The sequence below is a fragment of the Limulus polyphemus genome, unplaced genomic scaffold (genome assembly GCF_000517525.1).
Source record: "Limulus polyphemus unplaced genomic scaffold, Limulus_polyphemus-2.1.2 Scaffold2609, whole genome shotgun sequence".
Lineage (NCBI taxonomy): Eukaryota > Metazoa > Arthropoda > Merostomata > Xiphosura > Limulidae > Limulus > Limulus polyphemus.
The window spans coordinates 84,088-106,757 of record NW_013668219.1 but is presented as its reverse complement, the minus strand read 5'-3'; the positions used below and the strand labels follow the sequence as shown (position 1 = coordinate 106,757).

Sequence of the window (22,670 nt, the reverse complement as noted above, 5' to 3'; positions counted from 1 at the left end):
AAACATTATAATGCATTTCATCAAAAATCAAATTCTATAAAATAGCATACGCTTTGAACACAAACATTTGAATAGCAATCTTGAATATTGTTTTAGTTACACTTGATAAACATTTAAGCTCTTCTCTTATTAACATGATGAAAGAATAAAAGAAAAAATAGAGAGATTTAAATAAAAAAACTCACTTGATTAACTCCTGATCTGTAGAATGGCATATGGGCAATAACAGTAACATAGATGTTAGGTCTGAAGAGGAATCCACTACCAGGAATCTCAAACTAGTGAAATTATAAAGAAAAAAGTAGAATAGAATATTCAAAACTAAAAGAAAATAGAGATAATTCCACCAATGTTCCATGATACAATCTACTTCTTTAGAACAAAGATGATAGGCAAAAATTTCCCTGCAAAACTCCATGATTCCACCAAATATTAGAAAAATGGGAATAGGAGAGCTACATGCAGCCCTTTTAGTTACCAATAAACATATAAACACAATTAACAAAACTTCAGCAAACACATATTTCAGCACAAAAATACAAATACAAACTTCTCAAAAGTTCTTGCAAGGATAACTATATCTCATAACTTCCTTAATACAATATAGAAACCTAGGTTTGCATTGTGGGGCCATGCAGTCTAGTGTCTTGAGTTTTGAAAAATAATTTTATGGATACATTAGTAAAGAATAATTTCACTATCCATAAATCTGCAGTCAATGAAAATAAATTTAGAATAAATCTTAGAATTTGTTTCACAAGTTCTCAAGTCAATCTTTTACCAACTACATGAAAAAGTATTTTCAGAAGCTTATAAATGAGTTATGCTAACAACTCGAAAAAAATTCCATTTGGTGTGATTAATGTAATAGTCATTAAATATCAATTCATAAGAAATACAAAATGCTTTCAAACATATCTGATTATGTTTTCACAAAATGATTCCTTTAAATTGCATTACAATTGTAGTGAAAAATCATGATTTAACAAGTCAGCAAGTCAAACAAAAGTTCACAAAACTATTTACACAGATGAGATGTGTCAAGTCATAACAAATGGCTACTTATTTACATTTTCTTTTAATAATCTATGTTCAACATTAAACAGCAGATGGTAAGATAAAATACCATCTAAATGTACATCTAGTACAGCAAAGGTTTTTTATGAATACTAAATCCTTGACATTTGAAATGGTAATTGACAAAATAAATTTTAGATTATCTGTTCCCTTTAATAATAAGCTTGGCTGTGCTTAAATAATTTTTTTTTTCTTTAGCTACCAATTAATTTTAAAAATAAAAAATTCTACATATATTAGGTCATCACGAAATTAATGTCACGTTTCAAACATTTTCATTAACCACCCCCCCACAAAACGTACATCATGTATAATAGTTAAATGAACTGCCTAAATGTCACTTTAGTGTAGTCTATATAATGTGTAAAGTTTAGCATACTCTAATCCCTTATTGTGATGGCACACGAAGAGACACACATTCGGCATGTAATGCTGTTTGAATACAAGAAGGGAAACAACATCTCTGTAAGCACAAAGAATATCAAAGAAGATTATGAAATATTTTGAATGTTCATAAGTGTCAACGATGGTTCAGCAAATTTCGTTCAAGTGACTTTAGTCTTAAAAACTGCGATGGCAGGGGCCGACATGTTGGAATTGATATTGATGCACTGAAGATGCTTGTTGAGTCTAACCCAAGACAACACACTCGTGAAATGGCCCTGAAACTGCATGTCTCTAATGAAACAATACGTAAACATCTAAGGAATATGGGAAAACTCCATAATAAGGTGTTTGAGTGCCTCACAAACTCTCCGATGATAATCGTTTTCAACGTGTGAACATTGCTTCGTCTCTTCTGGTGCGTAATGCGCGTGAACCATTTTTGGACAGAATTGTCACCGGTGATGAAAAATGGATTCTCTATGCGAATATTGAACGCCAAAAACAATGGCTCAGTCCTACACAAAAACCACTTCCGACCCCAAAACCTGGACTCCATCTGTAAAAAGTGATGCTTTGCATTTCGTGGGACATCAAAGGAGTAATTCATTTCAAACTTCTCAATCCACAGCAAACTGTCAATGCAGAATATCTATAGTCAGCAACTGGAACATTTAAATCAAGCCCTTCACTTGTCAATTGGAAAGGTGTTATTCTTCTCCATGACAATGCATGTCCACATGTGGCACGTTTGACACAACACAAGATTATGGAGTTGGGTTTAGAAGTTCTCCCCCACCCATTATATTCTCTAGATGTAGTTACCATCTTTTTTGTTTGCTGTAACTCCATCTTAATGGGAAAACATATGCAAATTTGGGAGGTGTTAAACACGAGATTGACATGTTTTTTGCTTCTAAGCCAAGTGATTTCATTAATCAGGGCATTAACAACGTGATCATAAGATGGAAAAGCATCATCGATAAAAATGGAGACTATTTCATTTAATAAATGTTTTGTTTTGATATACAAGTTGTTTGAGTTTTTTCATCTAAAAAAAGCAATATTAATTTCTTGATGACATAATACTATGTACAATAAGATGAAAATGTTTGTCTTATCTGTTCTTCTAATTGTTTTCAAACTAAAGACAAACATAAAACAAGTTTTTACTTTAAAAGTCAATTATTTTTATAATAATTATAATATATATTTTCCAAGACTAAAAATTCATAGTTTTTCAGTAATGAACTTAAACATCTACTACAAAATTTGCACAAACCGGTTTTACTGCTCCTTTTGTACATTTTCTAAGTACTTGATAGATCTCATCAAACAAGATACTTCCATGCTGTATATCCTGTAATAAATTGTAAACCATTACAAAATGCACTGGCATTATAAATTAAACAACCTTAAGTGGTAACAATAGCACATCACTAATGATAATTTTTTTAATGAACACATTCTGTAGAAATTAATTTGCAAAAGCCTAATAGTGCTTCCAACACTTTAAATGCACAACAAGTAATTACTGTATATTAGTTTAGTACAAATATACACTGAGTACAGGGTTGGTGATGGCTTAACTAGTGCCCTAAGTAGAAATTAAGGCTACTCAAGCCCCCAAGAATTTGATACCTTAGGCAGCCACCTATGTTACCTATCCTTAATGTCAGACATGACTGAGTATAATAAATAAAGCAGAATCCTTAATTTAAACACACACTCACATAAATATGTAAAACTGTTTATATCATAAGGTATCTCATTTTTTTCCATGAATATAAATTCTGGTTCATTTTTTGGATTCACATGGTGGATAAAGAACCTACATGTGTTCATTAAACTTTTAAAAATGAAAAAAGGAATATTACATATTTAGAAGTTAGTGATTTTATTCCCTCACTTAATTACCAATGTGACTCACTGGTAACATGTTTTAGTTTTGTTTTGAATAAATTTACAAAATGAATATAATCCTGGTTTCACCCTTTTGCTACGGGTAGAGGTCAGAGGGCATGTCATCACATTTGTAGACTTACATTCAAAATTTTATTGAACTACTACTTTATGAATATATGTTAATAAGTTTGGTATCAAATTGTATAGGGTGGGTCATTTATATCTGACACATTCTTATTTGATAATTCTAAGCATAACTAGAGATTTGAATAATTTTATTTTTTGTCTGTTTCAGGTGAGTCCTTGAAGATTGGAATGATAAAGCATCAAGATGTGCCAACACGATTTAAAATTGGGGAACTACTTTAAATATGGCTCTGTTGTTGCAACTCGGAGAGCTTTCAGAAGGGAAATTTGATACAGAGATGCTCCATGTTGTAAAATCATTCTCTCTTTTGTTAAAACATTTTGTGAAGAGGGAAGTGTTTGAAAGAAAGCAGTACAAATGAGACAACAATGAACAAAACAAAACAAAGGAGATGATAAAGGTCAGAACAACTATAAAGGTAACAAATGGAAGGAGGGAGAGTTGACTGGTGAAATTATCCAATCCCTCGCAAGTTTCAAGGAGGAATGAGCTATCATGAATTAATATCAACCTGCCCCTGTCATAGAGAGTGTGAGGCATATGAAGCAAAACTGTCAGCACAATGGCTCCCACATGTAAGGAGAAGAATATGTCTTAAGTGAAAAATGGAACAGCGATGAACAGGTGGCCAATGGTTCAAACAGAGAATATATGAGAGCCCTGATATCTAAGCAAAGGTTCCAGTCCAGATGAGAAATTGAACAAGGAGGAGAACTGGTGAAAAAGGCTCAGAATAGATCTGTAAAAACTGTAAAAGGAAGATGGTCAGTGAAGAGATGGAAGATCAAGCACAAAACCAAACTGAACCACTGATAATAGAAATAGGAATATAATGAGAAGGATAGGTATATACAAAATCTGAACAAATCAACACTCAGAAAAACCACTGTCAGAACTGTAGTGAGATCAGAAACCAAGAGAGTATAAATTAGGCGATGAGGCAAGTCAGTTATACAGCCATGATAAGACATCCAAAATGAGAGTAAATTCAATGAAAACACCAAAGTATGGAGATTCCATTCTATGAGAAGGATCCAGTCTAGAAAAGATAGTCAATATGTCAACAGGGCCAAAACTTCAGAAACATAATAGACCGACAAATAAACTTAATGATCGTGGGTTCAAAAAAAAAGTCTACAGCATGGAAAACAGAGGTTCTGATAGCAAGTCAAGTGCTTCCCTATCAATGGATGGAAGATATAACAGGGGTACCTGAATGGATCATGATAAGAAGGCCAGAGAGACAAGTCAGAATATGATGGCAAGCTGGTTGAACAGCCAACATACTGAGGACATTGATATAGAGAAACCAATCCTCTGGAGACCAAGCTCTGGAAATAGATCAGAAAGTCAGAACTGCACCTTACCTGAACAAAAAGGAATTAACTGACAGGTTTTGTTCCTAGGTTTGGTTGTTGTCAAGTGCAAAGCTACACAATTTGCTACCTGAGCTGCACCCTCCACAGGTATGGAAACCCAAATATCTGAACGCTATAAACCTTTAAAGTTACTACTGAAATACTGGGGGCTCCAAAAAGATGCGATTTGAAGTGGGGAGTAAAGGGATGTCCAAGGTTTTATGAGATTGAGTAAGCCACTATGACAGCAAGAGCTGAAATATTGGAAAAAACACAAGCAAAAACAGTAGATTTCTGGATATACTTGCACTGATTGACCAGAATCCACTAAAGGGAATGCACCTGGATATATCAGAGAGGAACAAGAGATTCAAGACAAGAGAATTCCCAAAGAGAGAGAAAACCTTTTGTGCAGGAAAAAAAGGAAACATGAGAGCCTTGATATCAGAAGATCCCCATCTCAAAGACTTAAAGGAAAAGACCAACTATGCCACACACATGAATTGAGACAGACCCCCCAAGTGAATGAGAAATTGGATGGAAGTCAAGACTGAACAGGAAAGTCAAACCAGCCACCCCAAACAAGACAGCTCCCAAAGGAGAAAGAAGATTACAAAAGTGGATGCCACACTGAAGAAGACAAGTAGAGGACAAACATCCATAGAATAATGGAACAGTAGGCCTATGGAATGTAATCTCCAAGCAAAAGCACTTCAAACCTGACTGAAAACATATGGGGCTGTAGCCAACCTGTAGGAAAAGACAGTAAACATAATATTTGAGTGTTGTAAAAAAACTGAACGATATGAAAAGAGAGTGGACAAATCAGAATGTGGAGAAAGTATCTGAGACATCAATCCTGGTCATCCACATATTGGGAGAGTACCCACCTCAGACTGAGAAAATGGTTCATTTTAACTCAAGGACTACCAAAGTTTGTTCAAATGGGGCAGATCTAAGACAGGTCACAAACCTCCTACCTTCATGAGAACAACAAAAAGATGAAATTAAAACCCCAAAGTGTGATCAAGGAATTATTATTTTAATCAGATGAGGTGAAAGGATAGGGGAAAACCATGATAAAGAACCTGAGTAACCCAATAATTACATTAGAAAGTTGGAGAGATAAGTTCCCACCAAACTGGAGCTGAGGAGTAACTCCAGAAACAAGTCACCTCCAAACCAGTGATGACTAGTCCTCAGAAAAGGGGGGACATTGGATAATAACAACAGGACCAGGAACAGGAGATGGAGCAAGTCCAGGAAGCTGTAAAGAATAAGAAATCTGGTGCGGCTCACTGATAAAAAAAAAATATCAAGAAACCAAAGTCAGCAGAGATTATTCAAATCAAAGTTATAACTGAGACATATAAAATTTGGTATATTTCTCATATTCAAGAAAATTAAGGAAAGAAAGACTACATTAAAAATTATAACAAAATGTTGCAAATAATAGACAAAAACCTGGCAATTCTTAAGAAAAAAACATCTTAACACCATCTAAATAAAGCAGTCCTGAGGAAAAAAAAGTAAGCGTTTTGTTACAACACTAGTGCTTCTAAGTTTATTGCATATGGAAGAGGTGTTGCCCCTCCTATTGGTGGAGATCTAGAGTCTAATAATGATTACATCTTAGGATGGCACAATACATATTAATGTGTGTAAGAGTGGGGGTTCCATAAAAGATTTTTGAAAAGGACAAAACATCAGCAGATGGAGAAGGTAATAGCTGTTCTGTGGAGAGGAGAGAAGTGTTTCTGCATCCCTAATTTTCTTTCACAGAATGTATAAAGGAATAGATTTTGTTCTTTTTATTTGTAAGGACAATTTTTTAAAGCATTTGCAGAATTTCTTCCCATTACACTATATAGAAGTACAACTTCGTGATACAGATCAATTCAAGTACATGTTTCAGAACATAGAAAACTTACTACAAATATTACTACTCCACAAGCTTAGTACTTGATTAAATTACTCAATATGATGCTATGTATTAATATAAAGTACAAATGGTGCATAAACATTCCTCCATTAATAAATCCCTTTAAAAATATGAGTCTAAACAGAATTCATTATTCAATATTGACTGAAACCCTGACCTACATCAGCATTTTCCAAATACTATATGCAAGTGAACATAGCACCAAAGATCTTTTACCGAGCTTTAGTGGTGCTGACTCACCAATACTTAATACAGTAATTTAAATTATATACCCAAATAACAAGTATATTTTTCTATATGTCAAAGAAAGTTCAACCCAAATGACAATTTCAAACCAAAAAATGCTTTTGATAAAATTTAAAGAAACAATAGTTTCAACTAAACTCAAAATATTCAGCCTCACTTTTGATTTCTCACATTTTTCTGCTATAAAAGTAATAAAATAGTTCCACAATAAAGCTCCAAACAACATTTAATCCTCTACTCAACCACTTTTAATTGACTTAATTTCACTTTGCTACTTTATATTTGCCATTATCTACTTTAAAGTACTTGTATTATGGAGTTTAAATAGCATTTTTTTATAACTCTTCTAAAAAAACCTAAACTATAATTAGAGGACAAAAAGAGAAGATAATTAAACTAATTGTGTTAAGTTCGTTAATTAAAAAAGCACACCACCAATAATAGAAGAAAGTGCTTTATATTTATTAACGAGTTTTTCTAATTCTATAATTTCTTCAGTCTATACCCACTTCTACACTCATATTAAAAATGATTTTTTTAAATATTACTTTTCCTGATAAGTATAAGCAAAGAGTTTTAAACATTGAAAACACATGCATGTATGGTCCATATTAGTGCTTAAAAATGGAAATTTCACTGCATTTTATAATTATTTTCAGAAAGGGCAAACATTGCATACTTTCACTACAAACCAGTTCATAGATATGATGAAATATCACAATTATTTTAACCTAACTTTTCACCAACTATTTCTATAGCTAACAAGAAATACCAATGTGCATCAAAAAACATATCCTTACCACTGTACCAACTGATGAGCTCAGATCCAAGCAAAACACAACACGATACTGACGTGCAAAAAACATCGTTCTCGTGAAGGGTGTGACACGATACTGGTATTTGTGACTTTCTTCAGGGTTCCAATCTTCAGGACATGTCTTTGGGAGGACAGAAACTACCCCAATTTCTTCTGTGAACTCAGCCTAATAAGTACAATATAACAATTACTCAAACAAAGATAGGCTTACTAGATACCTTTAAAAAATACATGAACAAAGAACCTGATCATGAACAAGTAAGCATGTATTAAATACCTGTACATACGTCAGTCGTGTTGTAACAAAATTTCTTTTGTTATAAATACACAAAGCTAGATAACTAATATCACATTTTTGTTCTTTACTTTGCAATAATTATTTTCAGAATTCTTCACTTAATCTGATGCAAAGAAATTAATATTACCACTGAAAAACTCCTATATACACCCATCCTTCATCCTTGTTTACATTTATGCTCTGGATCATATAGCACAGTCATGCTTAACAGATACCAAAAAAAAAGATAGTACAGCATCCATGTGTATTACAAAATGTGTTTTTGATACTATGAATTAGTAGTAAGGAGATGGTTACCTTGTTTCTTTATTTTGTACGAAATATTATTATAGTTATTTTCAGTGGATAGTGACAACTAGTGTACATTGCATGCCAGAGGTAAGAGCTTTGAACTCTTGTAGAAATGTAATAAAGCTGTAAACTCACACATTTAAATTACACTCTAAGCTAAAATTTAACATAAAATTTGTACTTCATAAATATCCATAATTAACTGTATTGTTATTTTATATCTATCTTTGTTCTAGATTAGACCCTCGGTGCAGAATCAACATTTTCTCCTACATGTAGAACAAAAATTTTTAAAACATATTTAGCAGCTCTATATTTCATGCTAGGCCTAAATACAAAAGTAACTGCTTTTAGGTTGGGTTGATTATTTCAAAATATTTGGTAAAGTTGTTTGAGATTTATTGGCATGAAGCAACAAGACTATCCGCACCAATTTGGTAAACAATAATGCAATTTCAAGTCCACTTAATGAAAATGAAAGCATTACTCTTCTTCTACTACAAGTTCTACCAAGTTCACCAAGCAATACACATAATTTTGTAAATAGCACTATTCACTTATATGCTAACTTCTCCCGTATCTCTAGTACTACATTTAAACAAACTCAAATTAACAAAACTAGATTAACGGACTAAGTAACAGACAAATTAACTAACCCACTTACTAACTTAATAATCAATCCAATCCTCTTGTTTTTATATCTTTCATGCCATTTCTTAAACTCTAAAAGAAAATTCAGATGTCACACACTCATAACTTCACATCAAAATCCCTCTAGTGAACACTATAAATTTCTAAATTAAAATAGCCTACAAATGATTTACACTTTGAAACTCCAAATGATGCATACAGCTTCAACAATAGCTCAACATCAAACACAGTTTTGGGCTGACTTCTTTTCATATGGCCCACTTTTCTTTTTCTCCTTTAAGTTCCACTCGAGAGCTTGTCTGATGATGTTGTCCACTGGTTTCCTAAAGGTATGTCCAATCCAGCCACATTTTCTTTTGGCAGCTTGGGCAAAGATTAGATCTTGGTTGATTTTCTACTATAGATCATTGTTACTAAAGGTTAATGGCCACTTAGTTCACAAGATATTCCATAAACATCTGTTGATGAAAGTCTAGAGTTTTTAATGTGGTGGCATTTACTCTACATATGTTTCAGAGCCATGTAGCAGGATTGACTTGATGTTGCTATTAAAAATACTGAGTTTGTTTCTTAAAGAGAATACCTTTGAGTTCCAAACTGACTTTAATGTGTTGAAAACATAGCCAGCCTTCCCTGTTCTGTGTTTTATATCTTAATCTGTGTCTCCAGTGATAGACACAATACTACTCAGTTAAGTGGATTTTTCCACTTCTTTTAGGCTATTCTCATTCAATGTGATGGTCTGTTCCTGCTTAGTGTGGATCTTCATTACTTTTATTTTCCCTGTGTGCATCATAAGTCCTGTCTTTACTGCTTTCATGGTCAGACTGTTTGTTTTTGTTTGCATGTGTTGCCTATCATGCAACAGGAGACACAAGTTATTGCACTATCCTAGGTCTCCTTTCTTAAGTAGTTTGATTAGGTTACCAGTTTTTCTTTCAGATAGAATCTGCACTTCTTTCCAAATTGTTTTTGTAGAAGCATGTGAAGCATCTCCACAGTGGTGTGAAGATTGGTTTTCAATGCTTCTAGGGCTATGCCATCAAGTCCAGCAGCTTTTTTCACTTTTTAGTTGCTTCAAGGCTTTACGAATTTCTACTCTTCTTGGTGGACTGGTGACAGCATTTAGCAGGATTTTACTGATGGAATTTTGGGCTTTTCAAATCAAATTACTCAGCTCATCTTGACCTATGCAATGCCTCCTTTGTGATAATCTTTTCTGCTTTGTTTTTTATTGGTTTTGACTGAGTCCCATTTTTGCCTGACAGAAGTCTGGTGGTTTGGTAAAGTGTCCTTAGGTCTCTCTTGTCTGCAACTTATGCTTTCATTGCGAAGATCATCACAGAATTCGCTTTTGTTTATTCTGGCACTTTTTTTTATCTGTATATTTGAAAACTAGCACCTAGTTTGAAGCTCCTTCTCTGTGATATTTCCACAGCAGTTGATTTCTTGCTTGAATTATTTCCTTTCCTCTAACAATTTCCATGTTTTAGCTGATAGCCATTCTTTATGTTGTCTTTCCTTCTTGTTCAAGACCTCTGTGCATGTCTCCTGCCATGCATCTTTCAGAAGAGTCCTATATTCATCCAATGGCTTTTCATCTACTAGTGTCTTATGAGCAGCAAATCTATTTTGCAAGGTGATGGCAAACATTGCCATCACTGCCTTTGCTTTGTTAACTTGTAGTGAGGTCAGTTTGATTCTCAGAGTTCCAAGTACAAAATGGTGGTTGCACATATCATTGGCACCTCTCTTCACTCGATTATCTAGTAGGTTTCATCTCCTTTTTAAAATCCATGTACACCTTTACAGTGAATATCTCAACGCACTAGTGGAAAACTTCCTAACAAATATGTGTACTAAATTGTTGTTTTCCTTGTTTTAACACAATAAAAATTCAGAAGGCTCATTTCTAAAAAAAAAATAAAGCTTCAATGAGGTTGTTAATATCATACTTACATGTTTGTTTGATTGAACACAGTACACAAATATGCTCACTGTAATTTTACATTGTTATTTATTTTGCAGCTAAAAACCTTTAGTGTTACAGAGAAAATACTATGTGGGCCATCCATCTTTGTAATGACAGTATACATTGGGTATATGGTGTAATTTGCACCTTGACAAGTTAAGGACCCTCAAATTACACTTGAAATGTTCATTTAATGAAAACATACTGTAACATATGGCGTATTTTCAAATGTTAGGTAGTACTTGAATTAACTTTTAATCTGACTGAGTTGGCATATCACAGATTGACTTAACTGTGCAATAATTACTTGAAAAATTCATTATAGGTTTTATCATTATTGTAAAAGATATTCATAGTAGATACGAGGTGAGGCCTGTATTAAGTGGGTATTAGCTGCTGGCAAAACTTAATAGTATGGAAGCCACTTATTGACAAAAATAATGTTGTAGCACCCTCCAGGTAGAAATATTCCAAACAGCCTTTAACATAATACCTGAGGTGTGTGAAAAAGCAGAATTTAGATCTCTACTGATGAACAGATATGAAAAACTAGTGATCACTACATGTAGGTCTTGCTAAATAATTTAAGTTAATTTGATATGTTGTTCTAATTCAGAGTAACTAACCACTAAAATAAGGTCTTTTATTATGGGTAAAATATATTTATAGTTTAACTATGTACTCACTAAAATGTTATCTTTCCTGATTAGTCCTCAACATCTAAATTAAATGCTAGTACCAACTGATTTTAACATAATTTATCACAAGATTTGTTACATGGCAACATGGTTTTCTAAGCCTGCAATTGTTATTCAGGCAACCTTTCTTCCATCCACATAAAAATATACTTTCTGAAATTAAGGTATTCATTCACAATTTAATATCCTCTTTCATATGGTCTTAACATCCAACAATTACTGCCCTATCAAAGAATTAATTCTCTCATCAAGGGTATTAAAATCTCTATATCATAGAGTTTGGAAAAAAAAAAACTGTCGAAAATATGCAATCAATACTATTTCTTGAATTATTAAATTGTCAATAAGAATCTTAAAACCAGAATAAAGACCATTGTAAATTAACAATTAATACCCCTTTTTAGAAGGGCCTGAAAGTAGGAACTGAAGCAATTTTTTCAGACTATAAACAAATCAAATAATGCTTCATACATACTGGTCTTCAAGTGAATTTAGCAGCAACAGTGAGAAAAACTTTTCTGCATTAAGAACAATATTTGAATGTCTAGTCCTTGTACTAAATGTTTAACACTATTTTTGTTAAATATCAAATTATATTTATTCTACAACACAAGTCTTCAGATTTCCACAACTTATGACCACCATCCAACTTTCTGGGACCCATGCTCCACTGAGGAATATAACTGTTTTAATATATTTCAATAAAGTCTAGTAGTGTTCTTATGTTAAGTGGATTTATTTTGTTTGTTCAAAAACAATTTTTGATGATTATTCTATAAATGATTTTATACTAAAATATATCTATGCTTTACTGTATCTTGTTCTGCAACCCACTGCTATACCTCTTATGATCCAGCAGTAGGTTATGACCCAAAGTTTGAGAAAATATCCATACATGTATGTGATTAATCTAAGTTTATTAACACAACACTTTTCAGTACACTATACATTCAAATGACTTAACAAGATGTTAGCTATATAAAGAACCTGTCTCCACTGTCTTATTTCAAGACAGTAGGAATGGAGCTGTTAAATTTCATGACTGGTCTTAAATTGTCTACTTATTAAACAATGCTTTAAGACATTATTAAAATTAAGATCTGATGTTAAGTCTGGAATCAAATTTTAAAGGTACTAAGTATTGTTTCAAAAGAGCCTTATTCAAGGTATTTTTTCTGTTTTAATGACATTTAAAGTGTTCTTAGAAGAACATAATTCAATAACTACCAAGATCATACAATAATGTTTTGGCTGATGCACTACTAGGTTCATTTTCATGCATGTGCATTAAAGTTTGGCATTATAAAGATTTGTGTATATACAAATTGCAAATACCTAAAATGTATGCATTTAATCATAATTTTGACTTCATATCATGATAAATTATATGTAATACAAAGTCTTGAGATTTCTTTTAACTTTTAACACTCATTTTTATTTGAACAATATTGTGTCGAATGTTTAGGTTTTTCCCACTCACCAAAATCTACACCTACCTTTTTTGAAACCACTCATACATTGGTATGTCTTGGCACATGCAGACATTTTCGAACAGGTAGGTTCTACGATTAATTATGATCAAAACTATGATAATGTCTTAACATTAGCTTAAAAGTCATAGAATTATGCTATTTTCATAAATATAAATTAAGCATTGTAATTGTGTTTATTAAATGACAACAGTCAATCATTAAAAAGAAAAACAAGTTAATTACATTAACAAAATTAACCTTAAAGGTTGCTTAGTATTAATTGGATTATGATTGCTGATGCTTCCATTATGAATTTTTCTCTCTTTCTCACTTTAATCCAAGAGTAAACTCATTGGTTTATACCTCCTTGATATTTGAGAAATGTTAAATCTTTTAAGTTACCATACAGTTTTCATTATAGTTTTCTATGGAAAATGCATATACAGTCCAGAGGAATTCTTCCAACATATATACATAACAGTTCACAAGTTTTCATTTACAAGATATTGCTATGTGCATGTTACTAATTTGATTTAGTTCCTTATTTTGAATATTTTAAACAATCAGTCAATTAATAGTTTCATGGAGTTTTCCATAGGAATGTATCTATTACTGTCATTTATGTAAACTGTAAATATGTATGATAGTATTCAGTTTTATCTTACAATTTAGCAAATACAGAGCTGTCACTATCCCTATGAAATTATTTTTAGACTAAAATTTTCCTTCTTAACTGATTAGCTTGAGGTGTACATATTGATTTTATATATGGCATATTAAGGAAAGTAGTCTATACTAAAAAAGCTTAACACATTTCTGAGAGAGTGGGTTAGGTTTTTGTGTAAGAGTAGTCAAGTTTGTGTGAAGATGATTGAAGAGCATAGTTATTTCAGTTTTTTTGAAGTAGTAAAATGTCTTCAGATAGAATTGATTAATAGATTATTCTAATTTTGAAAGACAAGATGACAATACAAGAAGTCATTAAGATGACAGAACAGTGAACTGTTTGGTCTTCTAGGTATGTAGTACAAAATATTCCAACTCATTTCGGATTAAAGCTACAATGCAAGTGAGAACATTTTAGTGGAATGTTTAACTTTGTGTTATTTTAGTGCTTTAAAAAATAGCTCCTAAGACTACCTTAAGATTAAATATGATTTTGCTCTTAAAATCCAATTAGAGGAAGAATTGTTACAACTCTGGTTCCTAAACTTTGAAGTAGGCTAAGTATGTCTTTTGTGAATAAAAATGTATTTTATTAAAGCCACCCTTCCACCACAAGCTGACACACTTTGGTTTTATAATTAACAATTACTAAATAATCCACTAAACAAGATAATAAACAACACAGATTAATATATTTTCTAGAACAAAAGTTAAATATCACTAGAAATTAAGTTAACATATTATTTATAGATTAAAATTGTATGTTTGCAAGGTTTTAATTACAGGGTCTTATTTTTTGCCAAGATCTTAGTACTGGATTATATTGGGTTTTTTGTTGTTTTTTTTGCACATTTCAGGAATTCCAGGAATTAAACTGTTTAATAAAACACATACTGTGTTTAACAGGATGTACATCTGTAATCTTTGGTTCGTCACATGAAGTGTCAGATGTACAATCAACAAATAACATAGTGTTTTTTTCCCATTTCATATATGAACAGATATGATACTCACTAACAGAGTCAATGATGAATCCTTATGATATCCTATAACTAGTTACTACACGAACATTGCTATTTCAATAACATTTTTCATTAGTTCCTGAATTTTGAAACACCCTTTATCATTTAGAAATAAATCTTTGATGTGCAACATACTTGTATTTTGTGTCTGCACAAGACTATGGACTGTTTTCACAGTTTTGGGATAGTCACAATCCCCACCAACTGTTATAATATTTCTTTTTATTATAGTGTGGTATGCAGGCATACCATGTTCCCTTCCCCTACCTTATATAGTGTTATAGTATTTTTCTTTTCTAAATTATTGATTATTTTTACACATTTCAGGGTTGCTAGCATTATCTTGTTCTAGTCACTTCACCCTTTATTCTTCTGGTTAGAAGAGTATTCCAGCGTGTACCTTGAGCTTGGGTTAAGTTAGTTGAAAATGGAATATTCTCTGCTGGCCTAACTATAATGTCAATCAACTGAATGTAATAGCTGACCAATGCTCTCAGGGAACAGAAGTCACAAGGTGATGATGTCAACTGGACAAAGAAAGCAAGATAATGTTTGAAATCCAGGCACACTTTCTTTATCCAGGTCTCTCCCAGTTCATTTCCAATGAGTGAGGATCTATTTTTCTGCTGCTCTTGTTTGTTATTGGAGTCTTAAGAGAAAGAAAATTTTGACTAGGGAGGAGTAAGGACTGTCTGCCATCATCTATGAGTATATAAATGAGCTCTCCTTTTCAATTTTTATCTGAATAAAATTTTTATTTGTCTCAAACCTGTCTAGCCTAATTATTCTTACATTAAAAGCAGTCAAAACATTTCAGTTGCAAAAATTCTTGTAAACTTCCAGGAAGAACTCTGCTGTTATTGTGGAAAATTCTATCTAATACTTGTTGGGAAATCTCAACAGAAAATACCACAACAGTATAGTGTACTATGGGTTTTATGTTTTCCTCTAAATATAGATGCTTTTCACATATTCAAATCAAGAAAATAGACATCCCAATGTAAAATTATTTTCAATCAAAATTTAATTTAATAAAAAATAATTGGATTTACAAGTCCACTATTTCTAAGGTGATAATAACTTTGAAATTTGAATACACAAGTTTCATAGACTGCCATTTATAGGTGAAAGAAATATTGCTAACCTTTATTATAGTTTACATACGTACATATACACACACACACATAAAAGTTTGACTTTGAATTCCTCTTGAAAAAAAAGTATGTTACTGCACAAATTTAAGAATCTTGGAATTTTTAAGTCTACAAATACTCATAGTCAAAATAACTAGTTTTGTTCTATTTTGTGAAAAATATTGTCATATTAAATGTAAATAACTATGTAAAACAAATATTTTACCCTTATACTCTTCTGCAATAATAAACAATGATTTTAGGTGGCAATAGGGCTGCAATAGGGCTGCATTTGAAATTCAAAGGTTCATTAGATAGCATTCAAGAGGTGTTAGATTTTGTTGTTGTTGTTGTTGTTTCTTGATGATAGACATCATTTGAAAATGTTTAAATATCAATCACACATTAAATGTATCTCATATGGAAAATTCTATATTTTCATTTGTATAATGTTCATTACTTCAAAGTTGTATATTAAAAAACAACAGTAAAACGTTATAAGTAGCAGCTCCTCCTGCGCACTGGAGCAGACCATTATGGTGAAGCACAGGGTACCTTTAGTAACTGCATTGCTTTAATCAAATGTCCCAACTATCTAGCATATAATGTTGGTAAAAAATATGACCAATAACAATGCTCACACTTTTAACTTTTTGTTATAGGTTAAAGTATGCATTTCCTAATTAAACTGTTAATGTCACCTAACCATCAATAAAGCCCAACAATTAAATAATTGAAACATTTCAAGGACCCACGAATAACCAAAGTGAAAATCTTTAAATATATACCTGTGCATTTATACTAAATATGATAATGAAAATCAAATGATCCACATTATACAATCTGGGTACTTTATGCAATGTTAACTTTGATGTTTTCCAACCTGTCAAGATGACTGGAATACAAACAGGACCAATGCTATCAAATAAGGAAGTAAACAACTGTATAACATCAAACTAGGTGGGGTTAAAAAATACAAAATTATCATTGAATTCACTTGCCAAGGTTGATGTACTTTTTAGAATATCACTTATGTGCTTCTCCTTGTTCAGCAGATAGCCAATAGGAGAGCTGGAGCTAAGGATTCAGTTTCTCTCTTTACACAGAAGAAATTTATTTTTTTTCAAAAAATATGCATAATAAAAATATTCCAAAAAATGTATAACTGGTGGTTTCAAAAATATTCTGAAAACTAGGCTACTGTGTTACATACACAATGCATGAGCTTGATATACTACATATTTTTTTTTTTGTAAAAAGAGTAAAAAAGCAAGTATAAGGAAAAAAAACATTGCTAACTAATAAAAACAATGTAGGGCTCGCTACTGAACTTGAAAAAAGGAACCAAACAAGATAGGGATGGAAGTGGACATATCACTTGATCGGCTAATGACCACATAGCAAACTAAGCTGTCTCGAATTTACATGGAGTATAAAACTTCAACATTTCTGGCTTCCTAACTGGTAAGACAAATATAACCAGAGTTTCCAATCGTAAAATGTTAGTCATAAAATCAGTATTCCAAAGTTAACTAAAGGAAAGCTGTAATAATGTTTAAGGTAACAGCTGTCTGTTCCATTAAGAGTTGAGTAGCATTTCTGAAAGAAATTTACTATGTAAAATCTGATCAAGATAATGAAGTCTGAATTACTACCCCCCCACATCAAAAGTGCTTCAACATTGTTATATTTCTAATGATCTGTATTGGATAATTATAGTATTATGACTACAGTATCAAACCTTTTGTGGTAATGAAATTTATAGGTTCAAGATTTGTCTAATTTGCTGTTAGAATAAAGGAAATACCGGATAAGAACAAAAATAACTTTTTACAGGTTTTTATATGTTTCATTGGGAAGAAGACCTGGGCTATTTGTGGCATTTGCTAATTAATCAATCAACAGCCCCATTACTCGATTACCTTTGATTAATTGGTTAGTATAATGCTCATCAAACCAAGATACCTCCAGACAAAAAAAAATAAAAAATTGGCAGCAGGTGCAGCCAACTAGTTGCTTTCCCTCTAGTAGGCAGTTCAACAGAAACAACAAAAAAAGCTGGCAGTAGGTGCTGTCACACAGTTGCTTTCCCACTGGTCAGCAGTTTCAAAATAGAAAAAAAAAAAGATGGTAGTAAGCACTGCCTACCAGCCAGTTGCTTTCCCTCTAGTCAAAAGTTCAAAATTAGTAACAGTGGCACATATCCCTAGTAGCTTTGCATTACAAAGAGAGGTTGAGCAAGTTTGGTGGCAATATTTCAATTACTTTAACAGTGGAATAATCAAAAATAGTTACAATTTGAAACGTTAATTTCAGTTAGTTGACTGTTGGAATAAGCAAAAACACTAACTGGAAACAATAACTCGGATCAGTTATTTTAGTGACAATCAATGTAATTGAAATTTTGGTTAAAGAGCTGTTGGAATAATTGGATAATTACTAATTTTGATAATTTACGTGTAACTCTAATCAATGTAATCACTGCTCATAAGTAACTGATTAAATCACCAAACTCACCTAGAAGGTCTAATAAAGAACTCCAAAAAGTATATTACATTTCACATGTAAGAACAGATGAGTGTTGTTTCTCAACACCACTGTCACAGTAAAAATTCTAATGGTTAAGTTAAATAAGACACAACTACATCAAATTTGGCCTTTCCTTTTTTCATTGCAACAGAAAATAGTAGCAACATAAGTAAAAGAAAGGAGAAACAAATTTGATTGAATTTTCTTGTTTAACTTAGCCATTATAGCATTACATCTTTATATAACTTAACTTTATATAGATTACATGCCTACAGAGGTTTCCATTTTATAAGATTTTGCTTTCTCTCTCTCTCTCTCTCTCTCTCTTTTTTTATTTTTTTATAATATCACATCTTTATGTGGCTGTTACCTTTATTCTAATTGGCTAGTTTTTTGTTGTTGTTGTTTAGTTTTATTATACAAATAAAACATTTCAGCAACTTTTTTTTTAATCACCTGATTTGAATAGTAAAAATAACATTTAATTAATTAATGCTCCATAATTATTTAAATAACAATGAGTTTTACTATATATATGTTTTAATTTAATCAAAGAAGTATGAAAAATATTAAAAGTATTGTTGATTAGGTTGTGCTGTCACCATTTCAACAACATTGTTACTTAATTTTACAGGGTGTTGAAGTGGAAAAAATGTTTACAATATATTAATAACTTTAATATATCCTATTGTGAAAGTTATTTACAATCTGTAGTTCAGATAACTCTGTATAAAGTGATGTATCCACATATTTTTACCGCTTTGTTTACTGTGTTTTGCCTTCTCAACAAGAATAATATTTTAGCCTCTTCTTGACTGATTATTTCTCTCTATATATATATGAAGTATTAAATTGCTCTTTTATATATGATGTTAGTGTTTACGTCTGTTCAGAAACAAAAATATAGTGTAATTACAACATTTAGAATAGCTGCAACCATATATCAGTAGTGCCTTTTTTATATACTTGGCAATAGTCATTACTGTAACTAAGTCTGAAGCCAACCATGATACAAATAAGACTGGTTGAACTTAAACACTCTTGGTCAAGCATAAAATTTTAGCCTTTACGCAAGCAGTGTGCCTTAAATGAAAGCAAGAAAAAGTAATATTTCACCAATTGCAAAATTCTGAAATGGCACAGGAGTCAAGTGTTAATTATTGCTGTAACATTTTCTTCAGATTTAACAAATAAATTTGATATTATTTGTGCCCTTACAGTTTTGTTGCACAATTTAAAGTAAACATTTAATGAGAAACACACTGAAAACTTGCATAGGACAGAAAAATGTGTATTGTTGATACCAAGCTCAAGTACAAATCAGCTCTATGTACTCTAGAGAGTAATCTGTACAAGTTAGTCAAATCAAAAACAATCTTACTGTAATGACCTGAATCATAGTTATTTTATTGGACTTTAGCCTTAATAGCTCAGTTGATGGAAATTTCATCTCACAGCACTAACATGATCTTTGAAATTGGGTTCAAGTCATGGTCAGGATAGATATGATAATTCTTGTTACCACTTATTGATATCCACCTTGTGATTGTCAAGTCAATGTCAGGATATATTCTATAACTCATGTTACCTTATACTGAAACCCTTCTTATGGATATGAAGTCATGGTCAGGGTAGATTTCATAACTTCTGTTAAATTATACTGGTGCCCATACCCTAAGGACATTTGAACTGAGTAGACGGTGAAGCAAATCACCTGACCCAGCAGTTGGCCTGATACAGTAAATATATGTTTGAGTATGTTCAAGCCTGGTTGAGGGCAAATTTCTTAACATGCTAATTGATTGCAATATATTTGGTAACTGATTTAATTGTACATTCAATACAGCAAATATTTTACATCTCATTAACTTACAATATGCAAGTTTAAGTTTAGAAACTCTTCAATCTGGAATTATCACAGCACACAATACAAAAATGCATTTCAAATGGAAAAGTGCTTACACTAATATGTGAAGTGGGTGTTTTTCTTTAGAAAAAAATTACAGATTACAAAAAATTCATACATACATACATCAATTACCAGTGTTAATAAGCAAAAGCAACTATACAATGTATGCATAACATTTGTAAATCATGTATAATGAATTGTTGACTTTTTCTGACTCACACAAATCTTTCCACCTTTGCAAGTATTTCACTAAAGTTATTCATACCAGACTTGTGTACATGAAACATTAAAAAAAAGAGTGAAACTTACCAAATTCTTCCTTGGTAAAACATTAATTGTTTTGTTTAAATGACCAAAATACCACTGGGCTCGAATGTTGCGAGATATACGATATTCCTTTTTCATTAATACAAACACATGTTCTGCTTCTAATATTTTCTTCTCTTCCTGAAAAAGAAATACAAGTCATTACTCTGATTTCGTAGTAATCTCTGTTCAAATTTGATTAAAGTTTGAATCAACTAAGTATAATGTGCAATAATCCGGTTAAGCCATTTATGATACACAGATTGTCATGATGCAGATATTTCATAGCTGTATCCTTGTGAAATATTTTGAAAGCATTTGGTAGAAATTGTAAGAGAGAGATTGAGAGAAAGATGTGTGTATGTATTTGTAAAATGTGTTTGCATGTACGAATTACCTACTTGTATGAATGATGCATTTTTGTGGTACTCTACAGTATATACAACTGTGTAAGTACATATAAATCTAAAGAAAAATCATTAAATATATTTAAGAACAAGCAATAAAAAGTTCTTTCATATACAGTTATACAGTATATTAACTCTCTCAATACGGGCTCAGTCAATTTGAATGGCCACGTGACCTTTTTGTACTTGTTTAAACTTTTTATACATTTAATAATTACTACTCTCAGTACAGTGTGTATATCTTCAAGAAATTTTGCAGTCTTTCAGTTATATTACAAGTCTTTCACATACAAAAAAACATATTTTTAGTGAAGAATTTGTAATGAAATAAAATAAAGATTTGTCTATGAATATATTGAGTATTTGTTTTGAATAATCCATGTGCAAAGTAATTTTCATGTTAAAATACAAGTACTTTCCTCATCTTAAATTTCCTTTGTGTAATCCCTGAAACCTCCTTAACGCATTTCAAACGATTTTTTTTCAGTAAAACTTTATAGTTTATCTGTTATTTTCTCTAATCTATCTCAAAACAGGATGAGTCAATTCGATCAACCTTGTAACCATCAGAAAAAAAAAACCAAAATAAACATAAATTATCCTTTTTTCTTTCTAAAATGACTTCAAATTGTAACATGAAACTATATTCATTTATCCTAAGTAGCTCTAAGTTCGTAACAGTATACATCTATTTATAATTAAATTTTATTGTTTTATTGCCCTTTGAACCGTGTCTAACTAATATTTGTACCATTATAAGTTGTAAATCACTCGGGGAAAGTCCAGCTCGTGTTATACTATTGAATTACATTACCCATGAGCTGCTCACGTGTGTGCCTCATGAACTATTTTAATTAGATTATTATTATTATTACTTATTTTACCTAATTTAGTCTTAAATAACTTAGAAAGATCCATATTTATAGATTTTAGTTACTTTTATAATTATAAATAAAGACTAAATATGAAAAACAAGAAATAAAGTACTTACCCAATCTTCGTTTTTCTTGCTCTCAATTGTTGAGGACAGTTAAGTCTGATTTTTTATAGTAATTATATTAAAGCACTTAAAAATTTTTATTTGATTAAATATAGCACCAAAGAATATTGACTAATAACGTGCAAAAAGTAGACAAATTCACTTAACTCTCAAAATTTTCCTGGCTTTCTAACTATGCGACAAGAGCCATTACAAATTCATCCAAGCTAATCGTTAAGTTTCATACAGGAACGAATCTTGTACTGCAAGTAAAATTTATGATATTCTGTTAAGAATATAACCTTATACAATACGTCATTTGATAGATGAAAACCTTGACTTTCTATTGGTTATAGGTAAAATATAATGAAACGCAAGAGAGAACTATCAAGGAATTGTGAAAGAGAGGATGTGTGGCAGTAGGGGTCTGATTTTCTATTTGATAGCTCTGTAAGCAAAC

General features: G+C 31.7%; 1 protein-coding gene across 1 annotated transcript in view; it reads right to left on the bottom strand.

Annotated features, from left to right (window-relative positions):
• LOC106467423 (KICSTOR complex protein SZT2-like) overlaps positions 1-22,670 on the bottom strand; it is a gene marked incomplete at its 3' end in the record, with an annotated part of 86,873 nt that overhangs the window by 57,921 nt on the left and 6,282 nt on the right. Inside the window, exons 2-5 of the mRNA XM_022395604.1 lie at positions 20,828-20,965; positions 7,861-8,043; positions 2,744-2,821; positions 186-278 (exon numbers count right to left, since the gene is read on the bottom strand). Of these exons, the coding sequence (XP_022251312.1) occupies positions 186-278; positions 2,744-2,821; positions 7,861-8,043; positions 20,828-20,965 (492 nt within the window). The remainder of the gene's footprint in view (positions 1-185; positions 279-2,743; positions 2,822-7,860; positions 8,044-20,827; positions 20,966-22,670) is intronic.